The following is a 16,353-nucleotide window of genomic DNA, read 5'->3' on the forward strand; positions in this document are numbered from 1 at the left end:
GATATGTGGTTTTCAACAGCCAATGTCGATTCTGAGATATCTAGGGTATGCTGAAAAAGAAAAAAGAAAAGTTGTAAGCAAATCGGATTATTGGGGTACATTTGAAAAGAAAATACCATTTCATTCTTTCTACTTCAAAATTTCATGTTTAATTCAATTTGCAGTTACTTGCCGTTTCTTTGTAATTATTGGTGAAATTTAAATTGTTTCAAAAGTAAGTCCTAAACCAAATAGTTTTTTCAGTGTACTGGGTGACTGTTGGACGAAATAATACCAATAAGTGTATTACTATTTAAAATAGCTAATGAGACACAGACTACAGTGTGAAAATAACATTAATAGTCATTTTTAATTCACAAAATTTGTGAAAACCCTTTGACAGGGTTGTTTTTGGAATGTGTAAATCAGTGTTATTTATTTTATTATTTTATAGTTGTATTAATATTTTGAATTGGCTTTTATTTTGAATTAGTTTTTAGTACTTTTTTTTGTGCTTTTGACATTTTTAAAGTATTAAAAAAAAAAGTAAAGTATTAAAAAAAAAAAAACTATTTCAGGTTAAGTTTTTCCAACTAATATTTATATTTTATTTCGGTTTTATTTCAGAAATGTTTTTAATAGTTTTATGTAATAATAATAACCTTGACTAAATATTGGTCTGACACCAGTTGTGAAGCACTGGGAAGTACAAGTAGTGACACAACCGGCCCTTCACAGAAGTTAGGGTGGTTTCACATTTTATTATTTTGTATTTATTGTGAAAATATTTAAGTTTGTATGTTTAACACAAAAAAGTTATAAAGATATACAACCCGAATTCCAGAAAAGGCTAATCATGTTACAGACCTGATATAAATTAATAGTTGCTAGATGTTCTCCCAGCTGAATCTTTTCAAAATGTCTTGCTTTTTCGAACATTTATTTCCTCCGTGCCAACTTTTGAGACCTGTAGCAGGCATCAAATTTGAAATGAGCTCATTTAGTGGATAAAAGTGTAAAATTTCTCCGTTTAAACATTTGTTATGTTATCAATGTTCTATTGTGAATAAAATAGTGGCTCATGTGATTTGAAAGTCTTTTCGCTTTCATTTTATTCAAATTTTTAAAAAACGTCCCAACTTTTCTGGAATTCGGGTTGTAAAAAAGATCAAGATATAAAAGGTATTTAAAAAAAAAGAAGATACTTCTCCTTTGAATATCTTTGATGTAGATTGTTTTGTTTTGGGCAAGCTGCCTTTTTTAAACATCACTGCTAGTTATATCAGGTTAAATGTTTCGGAGCGCATGGCAAGAACTGAGGATTTTGATGTGTTTTGAGTGATCAGCAGTTCTATATGTGTCTGACGTGTGTGTGTACGCCTGAACGCATTCCACAGATCTGTTACGACATGCTTACGGCAGTTAGCATCACTATGATCAAACACCCCCACAAATGAAACTGCCACAGAGAAAATGACTCAGGGATATCCCCTTATTCACTAGTGATCAGCTGCTTTTCATGCATCATGCATGTCGTCACAGAACGTCGACCGCTCAGCGCAGTTGGAGTTCATTCATTTACAGCTGGACTTTCTTCACTCATTAACTTGAAAGTTGAAAGTCTTAAATTCAAACCAAAACAAAAAGTCTGATTAGAAGAACATTCTGGTCTCTTAAAAATGGCATCAGCTTTACTCTGCACTATTAAAGGGGTCATGACATGGATTTTTTTAATTACTTTAATAGGTTCACTTAAAAAATTAAAGCGGTGGTTGATTATGATTTCACTTCTCTAACTTTAGTTAGTGTGTAATGCACTGTTTGAGCATAAACAACGTCTGCAAAGTTGTATAACGCTCAAAGTTCAAAGCAAAGGGAGATATTTGCTTTTAAAGAAATAGTTTTTTTTTAAGGACCACAACAAACATAGGGACTACACGACATTCCTCCCGGCTTAGTGACATCACTAACCCTAAATTTACATAAACCCCGCCCCCGGGAACACACAGTCCATGTTGGAAGAGTTGTTGTAGTAAAGCACATTTGTGAGTCTGCTCAAGCTGTCGCATCCGTCTTTTCACATGCAATACAGTACATAACACAAATGCAATAGCATGTCACTCTGTTGGCATTGTGGTAGATTTTTTCTCTAAACCTAACAATCTGGGGTGTCTCCAAATGGACACCCAACTCTGTACCTGGGTCTCGTCTCCTGGCGACGTCCCCACTTGGGTACCTGATACCTGAGTCTCGTCTCCTGGCGACGTCCCCACTTGTGTATCTCACCTAGTCTAACTACCTAGGTCTCGTCTCCAAATCGACGTCCCCACTTGGGTAGATTTTTCCCTAAACTCAGTAATATCTTTAGACGCCTTGTGGCCTATATTGTATTTTTCTTTTCAAAATCAAAAACAATCAAGTTAAATAATAGCTAAATTTGAAACGGTCTCTGTAGTGATCATTGAAAATGCAGCACCTAGTCCACACGGCTGATTGTCTTTCTGTGTGGATTGTCATTCAGTTGAACTTCAGGCTGATACATTGGATCATCAGGCTGTGATGGCACTCTCCTCGGTCTGGCTTTTGCATCCATCCTGCCACAAAATGTCATAATGCATGGCAAAATTGTCTTTAGGAAAAGTCTCAAGTGAATTGTCACCTTTGCACTGTCTCAGTCCCTCCATGTGACCCTTCTCAGAAGTGTCAACTTCCTCTTTCAGGAGGGCGGCTGCAGGCCCCACTTCCTCTTTTATTTGTCTGCAGTCATCCCACTTTTCAAGGCAGCTGTCTGAAATCTTGAACACACAGAGAACCGCAAAAATCAAATTAAACAGCTTAATTTCCAAAAGTCTCTTCTGGTTTACAACACATCAATTCTTCAATTTATTAAAAAGCTTAGTCCTTCTTCTTCTTTTGCAAAGACGCAGGAAAAAGCAGAAAAACTCTAATTATAATTATAATACAGTGTATAATGTAAACAAAAATAATTCTGTCTTTTCTTTTTTACAAGAAACCAAAATAAAATGACTGTAAGATGTCTGTTATGTGCTTGTTCAAATCACAATTTCTATTTAAAGTTGGCCACCCAATCTCATTCTCATACTATGCACAATGCACAAAAAATGATCTTAGTTAACATAAACCATTGACTCTTAGAATCTCTGCAATGGATCAGTTTTTCCACACTGTCTCCCACAAGGGATAACGGGATACAAATTCTAGACACCTTCATATATAAAGTATAATATTTAAACACGTACAGTTAATATCTTATTATTTATTCATCACTTTAAGAGCACCTATTGCTCGGTTTTATATATCTCATCTACATAGATACATAAAGTCTAACTCATAAAAGTTTCTTCATGACTCAAAATTTCCTAATTATCACAGAATGCATATTCCTATTATTATGATTTATAATTTTAACAATTTCTTCATTTTTTTAATTGATCTCAAAATGTAAAAATTCATAAATCTCAGAATAACAATATTGATCTATTTATCTTGTTTCCACATGGAATCTTTCTTTATCTTTCTTTAATTCAATCAAAATCAAAGTCTTTTTCAACCAAAAGCAAGTTTCATTACTGCAGCATTTCAGGGTATTTTCCCCTCCTGGATCTGGTTTCCAGCATGACAAGTTGCTATTTGCAGAACAAAGTTTCATTAGCAGCTTTCTGGGCGCACTCTCAAAAACAACAAATAAAATACTCAACATATACTAATTTGGTTGAATTTAACCATAATCATTCATTGCCCTTAATAGACAAGGTAAAAATATTTTTAGCAAAGGTAAAACATTTTTTTTTAAATCACTTAAATCTTTTAGATGTGATTACCAGTTTTCTTCAAAATTGTACTTAACAGAATTAGCCAAAATGGTCCCTCTGTCGAACAGGGTTCTGCAGTCTGGCAGAGTGAAGACAACGTGGTTCCTCGCTCCCCGTCCATCCGACAGAAGCCACTTTCCGACCAAGTAGTTAAAGGAACTTAGTTCTAGGAACTGTCCACTTCTAAACAGTTCTATGAACTACTCTCCCCCAAACTCAGTTTTGCTGTTTGCGTTCGCACTGGCCAAGTGGCCATAGGAACTGGTAGGAGGGGTAAGGGAGTGACGCAAGCACGGTGACTTTTATTTTGACGGCGCGACAGACCTTTATTTTGGCGGCGCTGAGAACGCCAGAGCAAACAATGCTCGCATTCTCTGTGTTTATTAGTTAGCGATCTGTCTAACAGTACTGTTTAACATGTTATTAGATAGAACTGTTATAGAAAGTAGACAGTATTCATTCGATTCACATGACGTCACTGTAGCTTTGCTCCGCCATCTTTGCGACCGCGGCGGTCTCAGTAATGCCTGCAATATGTTGTGCAGTTGGCTGCAACAACAGCCAAAAGAGGAACCCTGAACTGGTATTTCATTCTATACCAAAAGAATAGAGAAGAGAGAATCATTTATTTAAAAGACTTGAAGTCTCATGTTGGTTTGTGGTTAATTATATAGGGCTGTCAACTCTCACGCATTGAGCGTGAGACTCACGCAATTGACACTTTTCACACGCTCTCACGCCACACATCCATTTTCTCACGCACAGAAAAATTGCGGAGCAAAGAGGTACTTTTAATATTAAACTAATTCTCAGCTCTTAGATTCCGTCAATTTAATTACGAAATTCAGACAAAAATACGTTTGGCGCTTGTAAATGTGACGTGACAGATCGCTGAGCGCCAGTTCAAGTGCACGTGAACCGATCATCTGTTACTTTTTATTTAAAGATGCAGTACAACTTACCGAAAGTATTCATAATATCGACCAATTAAGTGTTTTTCAACCACGGAAAGAGGTCAGTATAACAGCAGGAGAACAATGTCACATAACGTTACATTTACCTCAGGAAAGCCATTTAATGACCATAGCATGCTAATTGAATAGAAAAAATAGCTAGAGAGGAGATTTTGCTGAGCACTATATTACATATTTATTATATTTTTACTTATGTCATTAAATAATTGTTATTATAACAAAAACTGCATTATATTGAATGCCCTCTATGTTTACAGCATTAGGTGAGATGATTTTTTTAAATAAAATTGAAAATAAACCTGTATCCAAATTAGTCAATACTGAATCAAAATCGGAATCAAATGACAAGAATGGAAATGAAATCTTGAATTTTTTGTCAAGCAATAATAAAAACTGTATCCTACCAGTCATTGTACAATGTAAACATTGTAACATGTTGTCACTGAACTTCATAAAATTCTATTTAGTTTGGGTTAGTTTATCATGGTAAGTTAGTAAGATTTGGGGTTGTTTTTAATATGTCTGTCTGTTAGTTAATACCTACCTAAATCTAATAAATATTTTTCTGAAGTTCATAAAGATATTGTCTTCGTCACATGCGCTTTAGATGTTATTTTGTGTTAGTAACGTTAACGTTAGCTCTGCAGAGGATGCATAATCTCAGCCTTGAAATGCATATTAAAGGACTAGTTCTTCCAAAAATGATAATTCTGCCATCATTTACTCATCTTTATGTGCAAATCCTTAAGTTTACTTTCCGTGGAAGACAAAGGGACATTTTTGAATATGTAGCCTAATGGAGACTCTTCTTGTCGATGTAATGAAAGTGAATGAGTAACGTTAGCCTACTGGGGGCTGTCGCGCAAAAAATAATAATAATAAAAGACAAAAAAAAAATCACAAAAGTATCATAAAAGTGATCTAATATGACTCGTCCGTTATATTAATATCGTTATTTATTCATATGATAGCTTTATGTGACGAACAAACTGCAATTTAAGTCAATTTAAGCTTACCTCTTGATAGCTTTTAATCGCAGCCGAATCATTCAAAAAGATTCGACTCGAAAGATTCTTTCATTTCGATATTTGTGTGTATTAAACCTTCTCTCTGTAATTGAACATCTGTTCTTTCGGACAGATATCGTCAGTCTTTTATGATATTCGGCTGATGTCTCTGGCTGTGCTGATGGACGGATTAGATAGATTCATTCATGCCAGCCGAACAGCTGCAGATTCATAGATTCATTCATGACATCGCCTCGACTCTCATGAACGCGCGCCATGAAGCTCTATGACTTAAGTATTTCTATATCATGAAAAGCCAATTGGGGCAAGCCTGGGGCAGATAATAATGGACTAAAGAAAACTGGGGGTAAAAAATAAGGATCGGAGCCTAACATAGAAATTTTCTCCAGGTATCTCTGTCTCTCTCTCTCATTCAAATAGGCAGTTTGGGCGGCCATACTGGGCGAGTTGGTCGCAAATATGGCGGCGTTCTATTTGTAGTGACGTAGGTGGCATCTATGAATATGAAAAAAAGGTTATTAGCCTATGCCGTGTGGTTGATGTCCAGTGTTGCTAGCTGAGCAGATAAACATAATCATGTTTGGCTTGGTCCCCTCAAAGTTGCGTTGGATTTTCTCTTCAGCATAAAGGTTTAGAGACCCATCTATCACTGTTTTCCATGTTTGTATAGTTAGTTACTGGAGTAAATATATAAGCTATAATCTGTGTGTTTACATTATAGCTGTTTTAAAAATGGCGGGTGCTGGTGTTCCGCGTGCGTTCGGTCAATCAGCGTACACTAACGTCACGAGTAGTTCCTATTGATACTTTGCAGTCACGTGACTACCACGGATACCTGGCGGGCAACAAACGGGTATTTTCAACGTAGAGTCCTGTAGTTCCAGGACTTTCTAGTAGCTATCAAGTCTGATAGCGAGCTAGCTGCATAACTATGGACTAGGAATAACTCCAAGGTAGCTAAATTGTGTAAAGCAGACTATTTTTTTTTTTAAGATAATCGAGCAGTAATAATTCCTCCGTAAATAATCTAGCTCTACTGTTGGGTCATCTATGGTTCTCATTGAAAATCATAGATATCGCAAACCTCAAAACAACCTATCACACACTTCTGTTATTGTTAGCAAAAGATGGAAGCTGTTACTGTGCGTTCACACCGCCACCGGTGAGAGCGTCAAAGTGCCCGGAAATCATTCATTTTCAATGAATTTTGCCGCTCTCGCCGGCGGCGGTGTGAACGTACAGTTAGTCTAGCTTAGACTCATAACACAAACAGCTGACTCGCCGAACCAGCTGGTGAATACTGGTGGTGTTGATTGACAAAACTACGGTAACTTAAAGACACGATTAATTACATGATCATACACCCATTGTATTCAAACAAATGTTGAAATTACCTTTGATGGTAATATGCACAGACGTGTGTATACTGTGAAGTTTGCTTATCTCATCTGCGGTTAGTGAATCCAATTGCACAACAACTATCTGGCATGTCGTTTACACCTCAAAACACCAACTTTTGTATAGTAAAACTGGCGACCCTTGATTAGTTTACTGGGTTTCGTTGCTGGAGAACGACGTTCTTGCCCGCCAGCCAGTACTTGTGACGTCACGTGCAAAGTATCAATAGTGCTGGTTTAGACCCTTTCCGAAGTAGGACTTAAATTAGTTCCTCCAAATGGAGTTCCTAGAACTAAAATCGTTCCTAGTTCCTGCGGTGCGAACACGCCGACATCCGGGTACTTTAGCCTATAGTTCTAGGAGGAAAAGGTTCCTCCAGTCGGAAAGCGGCTAGAGGGAGATTCCGAGGACTCCTGGATCTGGCCCGCCAAAATGTGGTAGATTTTTTCTCTAAACCTAACTATCTGGGGTGTCTCCAAATGGACACCCAACTCTGTACCTGAGTCTCATCTCCAAATCGACGTCCCCACTGGGTAGATTTTTCCCTTAACTCAGTATTAACTTGTTCCCCTAAACTAACTTACTTCCTAAACTAGCTTCCTGCGCAGGAATAAATTGACAAACAGACCTGCAAATGTCCTTTAAATGCTTTAATCACGGCCAGGAGATCTTCCCGAGCAGTTCTCAGGGAATCTCTCCCAAGAAGGCCGGAGGATCTCAGACAAATTCCATTGAGAATCCCACCGAAAAATACATATACAGCAGTTTTTATAGTATAGAGGTATGACATAAATTTCATGCTGCATTACATAATTTCCCCACTAATTGATTGGTTCTTCATATTCAAACCCCTCTGTTACTAGGTAAAGCAAACTTTGATCTTGTGATTACTTATCTCAAGGTTCTAACGATGACTTCATTGGTTAATCACAAGATTCTAACAGACTGTCTAGTTTCACTTCCCCTTTCTGTATTTATACACAGACACATACACTCAAAGTCACAAGTTTTTCCCCAAAGAGTTTGGACACATTAAAAGCATATGAATGTTGTTCCTGTAAGAAAAACAAATGTTAGTTGATTAATTAAAGTTGATTAATTAAAATCCATTCACAGCATCTTACAACAGTTCCCACACGAGCGATTTTATAGATTATCATGACAGAATATCAAAGACTTGAAGATAGTTATCTCCACATCAGCAACATACATTCATCAACTAACCATTCGGAAACGTCCTGTTGAATTCTAGCCTACATGTTGTCACTTCTTCTTGAGTCTCTCCATCTTTGTCCGACTCCAGTTTAAAGGGGGGGTGAATTACTGTTTCATGCATACTGAGTTTTTTTACACTGTTAAAGAGTTGGATTCCCATGCTAAACATGGTCAAAGTTTCAAAAGTTAAGTTGTACGTTTGAAGGAGTATTTTTGTTCCAAAAATTGTCCTTCCGGTTTGTCACAAGTTTCGGAAAGTTTTTTCCGAGTATGGCTCTGTCTGACGTAAGAGAGGGCGGAATTTCCTCATATGGGTCCTAAGGGCTCTTCTCCGGTAAGATCGCGGGCGCGCGCGCACTCATAAAACAGAGCAAGAGAGTGAAAGCAGTTCGCCATCAAAGCGCCCTGCCCGGCTTTTGGGAAGTCAGTGTCACCAAAGAAGTGTGTTTTTGGTTGCCAGGGCAAGAACGGTGAGTAAAACTGTTGAACAAATGTCTCTGTGTGTTGTTAGCTCGGCGCGTTAGCACAGCTTTAGCTTCGCCCACACGGCCCGCCCCCAGCCGCTCGTTTTTTTCCGGAAAGACTCGGTACAGCCAATCTTTCAATTAAAAATATAATAAAACAAAAGACTTTTTGGAGATATGAAGGATGCAATATTACTCTATAGGTACTCAAGATTAACAGGAGATTGAGTGAAAATGAGCATTTCACCCCCCCTTTAACCCCCCCCGTTATCTAACAGAATCAACACCCATCACGATACGATATCGGTTCTCTCAGCCAGCGATATGATATTTGCTGATACCTCAAAAAATTCTGCGATACGATTATGATTCGATTCGATTCAGGGCTATATCAATCAATTATCGATATTTAGATATTATGTGCCAAGTTTACACAACCAGTTACATTTTTATTCACTCACAAATGCAACCAAAATAAATAACATGAACGTTTAATTAAACTCTTTGAAAATTGCACACGCTCTCCCAATTGGGACATTTACAACAGAAGAGTTAATTTGCTAAAACAGATAACTCCTGTAACACTGTTCGATGTTATGTGAAGGAGGAGGCGGGAACCGGCGAACATTTAACAACTTTAATAACAAAAGAACACAAATACAAAACGAAAGGGTTGTTCGTGTTCAAAACGTCCCCTCACGGACGACTGCTGTCACAAATAATAAAACAAACAAAACACAACATAAATCCAGGCCTGTCCTCTCGTTCTTCACTGTCGTCGCTCCTTTTATGCTTCCGCTCCTCCCTGAGAGATACGAGACCGGTGCGTCGCGCAGGTGTCGCTCATCAGTAATCACACCACCGGCCTCGCGCCGTTCTCCCACGGCCCTCGGCCTCGTCCTGCTCGCCACAACTCCGTTCTTGTTCATTTTTTTTATTTTTTATTGTGCATTCCAAGTAATATCAATCAAATTGCAGCTGGGTTGTTTTGATTAAGTAATAATAACTCAAAAAATACAGGTAACTTACAATTTAAAGTTCATTGAAAGTATTTTTTTAATATATATATATATATATATATATATATAAAAGTTAAACAAACAATCGTTGTTTTGGCAAAAGCAGATAACTCCACATTTCTTTTTTCAGAGTTAAACAAAACCAAGTAATTGCCATGATATATAATAAAACACTCGGCTAATCTTTGTAACGTTAATCTCCTCAGCTGACATAGACACCTGACAAACTTTATTGTTGTGATTACACGCAATACAGGGAGTGTTTCCCTCACTACTAACACGCCGCTTTAGCAAGCTTCCATGAAAAAGTTTCAGCTTTTATTTTCCTTTTACACCCCAAAGAAGATATCACGGGTTCATCAAGTTCGTTGAAATTATCCATCCTCGATCACTTTTAGTCAGCTTTAACGAAACTCCTCTCAGCTAGCGCGTCTTTTCGAAGTGACTAGCAGCCTTGTCAACTGACCTTCACAAACAACAAGGGTGCTTGTCGGTTTCTGCTGTAAAACATGAACTCGCGATGCCTTGACAGTGGACAAAACTGGCTTTTGTGGCAAAACGTGTTATAAAGACACACCGGCAGACAGTATGGTGAGTAAATGAAAATGCGTGGAAATGTGTAGATGGACGTTACGTGAGGTTGTGGAGAGTGTCAAAATAAAGGTACCGTGTATCAATATTTTACGTGTGGCATTGATGCATCGTACCGTTAGACGTTTGATCGATGCATCGATCCATATTGATGTTTTGTTACTAGTGGTGGGCCGTTATCGGCGTTAACGCGCTGCGTTAACGCGAGACTCTTATCGCGCGATAAAAAAAATATCGCCGTTAATCTATTCTCCAAGTTGGGTTGGGAGATGACTCAAGCTACACAAGCAATGATGACGCAATCTACCCGCGGCCGCGAGGTAAACCCGGCTGCAACGCATATTCGTCGTCATCTTAAGTAAACACGGCTGAAAGTATAAGCTGGTGAAAAAGATCACATCTTTTGCAACATCCATTATTTGGATTTGGTTCAGATTTAAGCCGTCCGACAAACAGCAGCAAACTATAGACAGAGTGTGTGGGGTAACGGTTTGGTAAGTACACACGACTAATCCGTTCTACCACCTCAGATTCAAAACGAAACATTATATCACTGAATACCAGCGCGTATTATTCCCATTCCAATATATTTTAGTGGTGTAACGTTAACACATAATCTCCGTCTACGCCCGATTTTCAGAATCGTTGTTGTGTTTCTTTTTAACTGAAAATACATCAGTTAGACAATATTCTAATTTTAAATTTGGGGTTTCATAAACTCCAAGCTATAATAAACATTAGACCTACCGTATTTTCCGCACTATTAGGCGCACCGGATTATAAAGCGCACCTTCAATGAATGGCCTATTTTATAACTGTTTTCATATATAGGGCGCACCGGATTATAAGGCGCATAGAATAGAAGATACTGCAGTCGTTTGACTGGGTTTGCGTTATGCAGTGGTCACCAACCTTTTCAAGCCTAAGATCACATCCAAAGTCGAAATGTAAACCAAGATCTTCCACTTGCAAAAAAATATATAAAAAAACAAGTGGCTGAGCTGTAAAACCTTGTACTCGACGCGTCCGCATGAGCGCGAAGGTAATAAAAAAAAACTAATATCCGTCTGCTCGGGCAGATTCGGCTTAACAGCGCACGCGCCTCCGCATCAGAAGATGCACGACTTGAGCCGAATCTGCCCGAGCAGACGGATATTAGTACATCTCATCATCACACCGGCACCCAGTTTGCGCGTCTAAATCAGTTGTATGGTCTGGTGTTCAGTCTAAAACAAAACAGTTGCGTCAAGTATAAATGCCTCGTCTGTTTGGGAAGTTGCGCGCGCAGTCAGCGGAGGCTCGCGCTCCGGTGCCAGCCGACAGTATAAACAAGGTTTTAAGTCAGCGGTTGTTTTACAGACATTAACATAAGGCGCCAGGTCCATATATATAAGGCGGTCCGCACTATAAGGCGCACTGTCGTTTTTTTAAAAAATGAAAGGCTTTTAAGTGCGCCTTATAGTGCGGAAAATGCGTACTTAAGTCTCTGCAGCTAGTGTAGCCTACTTCAATTTTATTTATCTGCAAAATTATGTTGTATACTTACAGTTTTGCACAATATATGTTCTCAAAACTACATATACAGTATATTATAATAAAACCATTTCAGAACAGGTTACACAGACCCTGCTAAACAACTGCTAAATGTATTTTTTTTAAAGGGTGTATGTAGTTTTGAGAACATATATTGTGCAAAACTGTAGGTATACAACATAATTCGTTGTCGCTAGAGGCTGCAATGTATATCACAATATAGATTTTAGGCCATATCGCCCATCCCTAATTGATAGCCTATAGTAGGCCTAGTTGATTATAACATAGGCCTACCTAATGTTGCCTACGGACGGTAACAGTACAGTAGTAACCTTTTACAGTGAGTAGAACAGCTTTCTCAAGCAGTTTGTGATGCATTTTGGAAACAGGAGATGAGCCCCTGGTCTAATGCGCCACCTGGCTTGAGAAACCCGTTCTCAAAGACTTACTTTTATAGTCATTATTTGGGTAGCACACATATTATGAATGCCTTCGGCAGAATTCAAATGAGCCATTTTAATCTAGATTAATCTAGATTAAAAAAAATAATCTATGCCCACCTCTAATTGTTACACCACCTACTTGCTATTATACAGTAGAGTTTTGAAAACATTATCCATTTAAACTCGTCGTTTACAGACAAACATTATGAAATCGTTTGTGCAGCTGCATTTAGAGCCAATTCAGCTGGCTCCTTCATCTTTCAACAAAAGTTTCTTTGCAAACTCTCCATTACACATATTTGTTGATGTCTTGCTCTGGAGGCAGGCATATGCAAATGTATTTGCCCATGTGACGTCACAGATCCCGCAATATCAAAACAAGCCGCTTTTGGAGCTTGATTAAATTAATGCTTTATTTATGTTGAGGAGGATGTTTTAAGCTGTGAAACTTGCAGGATGTTTTATTGGTGCAAAGACCTTTTTTATGTCAAAGGATCGAGGCAAATTTGATTTCTCATGTCATGACCCCCCATGTGACAGTTTGTTGATGTTAGAAAAATTAGCAATGGTTAGATTGTCAAATGTTTATGAACGTGTGGTCTCAAATATGCGGTAGGGAAGAGAAAAACCACATACACACACACACAAGCTAAAACTTTTTAGATGTCCTTGAGAATCTCCTTGGGAGTTAGCAGTTTATGTTTGGTTGATTTGTTCTGAGACACAGTCTCTTCTATAAGAGTTTCCATGAACAGGAAATGTTGTAAGGTTCACAAGACTTTGGTGGAACTTTTTGTTTTGGCACATTTTTTGATACATATTAAATAGAAAATAGGTCATGCACAATGAAATGTGACGGCCCTCTGAGATAACGGAGTTTGTTAGCGGTTGTAAAAGACACAATTATAGGTCAGTGTTCCATAGAGAGCAAATTACACTACTGTTCAAAGTTTAGGGTCAGAATAGCATTTCCAATTTCCTAGCGTCGTGTACCCAGTGTGATTTGTCTCGATCAACACTATTTACATTCTCAACACTCATTCCTTATCTTATTGTGCATGATTCATCTGTACGATCAAATCAATATTGAAAACGTATTCTCTTCACTTGTATTGCTTAAATTACCAAATAAACATGTATTACAATATTTAGTAACTAGAGTAAATGTAAAAGCAGTCCAAATTTTCACAGACCAAACCACATTTTTACATGCACAATTTATTGTTACCCAGGGTACTGATTTTGTCTGTGATCGACACTATTTTGAAAAAATTGGGGATTTACACACAGTTTGAACTCATATATTGTTAAAAAAAAAGTTTATACTGTTGATTAATTACTCTAATTACATTTATTAATTTAGCAGACACTTTTATCCAAGCGACTTACAAATGAGAACAATAGAAGCAGTGAAACTAACAATGGGACAATATGCCAGTGCTATGACCCTTCCCATTTCAATCTAACGAAGTACATTTTTTTTATTTATTTTTTATTAATTTTTCACACCTTTGTTGATATTTCAACTTCAACAAGTTTCTGGATGGCACGTAAGTCTGAAGTAATGAGTTTAGGTAAAAGGGAGCAGAGCCAGTGGTTGTTCTATAACCAAACGTCAGTGACTTGAATTTGATGCGTGCGGCAACTGGCAACCAGTGCAATTTTGTGAGGAGAGGAGTGATGTGTGCTCTCTTCGGCTCGTTAAAGGCCACTCTAGCTGCAGCATTTTGGAGACACTGAAATTTACTGAGAATTTACTGAGAATTTTCTTTTGCCTCCTTTTCTGTTAGGACAAGGACTGGGACCAAGCTGTCACGTTCTTGCCAGCATCAGATAATAAAAAGCTGGAGAAGAAAAGGGGCCCTGGAAAAGTTAGGGTCATTGTTGGTCTGGTGATCTTGGCAGCCGTTTTGGCTTTGATCATAGGGGTTCTGGTCTGGCATTTCCATTGTAAGTCAATACTGCAGTCACAGTCAGCATAACACTGTTACCACTGTCAATAATGACAGTGTTGATCACATGTTTGTTTGTTCATGTCTCCTGCAGTCCGGAAGGATTTTAATTTACAGAAGATTTACACCGGCTCGCTTAGGATACAAAATCAAGCTTTTGTGGATGCGTATGAAAACCCAGACAGTGCAGAGTTTCAAGACTTGGCAAAACAAGTCATGTCTCAGGTGAGATTAAATTAAAGCTGCTTTTTCACATAGTGTTGACAGAGAAAAGTGTTTTTAATTTTTATTTTTTATTTCCATATTCAGCTGAAATCAATGTATTCAGAATCTCAACTACTGTCAAAATATTATGTTGGTTCCAGAGTTCAAGCCTTCAGGTACGTCTACATCTGATTGTCCACATTAAAAAAAGAATAATAATTTGGTCATGTACCTGCTCTTTAAGTGCCCCTATGTGCAATATAGCTTCTTGTGAATGTAAAAGTCTGCAAAGTTTTAAAGAACAAAGTGCACCACAAATAAAGTTATTGTTTCCTAAAGGAAAGAATTGATGCAAAACTGCTGAAACGAGTCATCAGCAATTCCAGTCTAACTTCCTGTTACATACAGTGTAACACATTTGCATAATGCCAGCCTATTGTCTTCATCGATGTTTACATTGAGCCGCCCTCAAACACTGTAGTTGTAGCTGAGGCCTAGAAGAGTTTGGTTGATTTTGTCGAGAAGACCCCTTTTTCAGCCCTTCAAATCCACTTTGCATGCACTTCCAAAGGATGAGGACACGCTGGAATTAATACAGAAAAACCGACACCATTCCTGTTTGTATCAAGCGCTGAGCAAGCCTCCGGAGCTATAATTCAGATATGGTAATGAGTGTTTTGATGCCAACACCTGTTGTAAGCAGTTGACCAATCACAACAGAGTGTGTCATATGACCAATCAGAGCAAAGTAGGCTCACAGAGCGACTGAATCTTCGAACAAACCATTTTTAGTCTCTTTGAGAAATGAAGTGATGCTGCAATGTATATAAGAAAATTAAAGTGTTTTTTGACCTTGGATGCATGTAAACCTATTATAGGAGACCTCCAAAACAAAATTAGGAACTTAAAATAGCACAATAGGGGCACTTTAAGTTTCATTTGCTTGCATGGCATGGCTTATTCACAAAATCAAAGAGCAGAATGAATAGGCAAATTGTTCAGCGACATCAACGAAACTATCAAGAACCGATTTTCAAAATAAAATTATTTGGCTAATTTTCGCCAAAAAGTACAAATTTATCCACAGGAATTCAGTGATCGAAGTGTGTCTGCTGTGAAATTAAAATTGGCCTTTTTTTCCCTTATGATTATTATATTGTTAGATGGTCAGACTCATGAGTGTTGCCTGTTTCTCCGTCTCCCTGCAGTGAGGGCAGTGTAATAGCTTACTATGAGTCAGATTTTACTGTTCCAGTGGGGCAGGACGCAGCGGTGGAACAGGCTATGAGCAACTTAAATAACAAATATAGCTCCAGTAAATCTATACGCAGAAGTGGGGAGAAACCAGGTGCCCTGATCTTCGATCATGTTGTGTCTTCAGGTAATAAAAGTTCATAGTACATCCATTAGATAGTTTGGATAGATGGATGAATCTCATTAAATGTGTAGAGCATATTTTTCTGCAAATTCAAAATTATAATTTGCATAATTCAATTCACATTTATTTGTATAGCACTTTTAAAAATTCACATTGTTTCAAAGCAGCTTAACCGAAAATGCCTGTTTCTACATTACAATTTAGAGTAATCTGTTATCGGAGGCAGTTGGCAGTTGTGTATGTTGATTCAGAGTTGGCATCATCTGAAGCAGTCTTGCACGGGTCCTGTTTGGTAAACCCGCGCCTGCAGAACTCAACAGAACACCCGACCCGTTACCCGAC

General features: G+C 38.0%; 1 protein-coding gene across 4 annotated transcripts in view; it reads left to right on the top strand.

Annotated features, from left to right (window-relative positions):
* st14a (ST14 transmembrane serine protease matriptase a) overlaps positions 1-16,353 on the top strand; it is a 34,369-nt gene that overhangs the window by 4,029 nt on the left and 13,987 nt on the right. For all 4 annotated transcript variants that reach the window (XM_081372826.1, XM_081372827.1, XM_081372825.1 and 1 more), the window contains 4 exons: positions 14,268-14,427; positions 14,524-14,654; positions 14,739-14,809; positions 15,842-16,014. In XM_081372826.1, coding sequence (XP_081228952.1) covers positions 14,268-14,427; positions 14,524-14,654; positions 14,739-14,809; positions 15,842-16,014 — 535 coding nt within the window. The remainder of the gene's footprint in view (positions 1-14,267; positions 14,428-14,523; positions 14,655-14,738; positions 14,810-15,841; positions 16,015-16,353) is intronic.

Source organism: Scardinius erythrophthalmus (assembly GCF_964197995.2).
Source record: "Scardinius erythrophthalmus genome assembly, chromosome: 8".
NCBI classification, from domain to species: Eukaryota; Metazoa; Chordata; class Actinopteri; order Cypriniformes; family Leuciscidae; genus Scardinius; species Scardinius erythrophthalmus.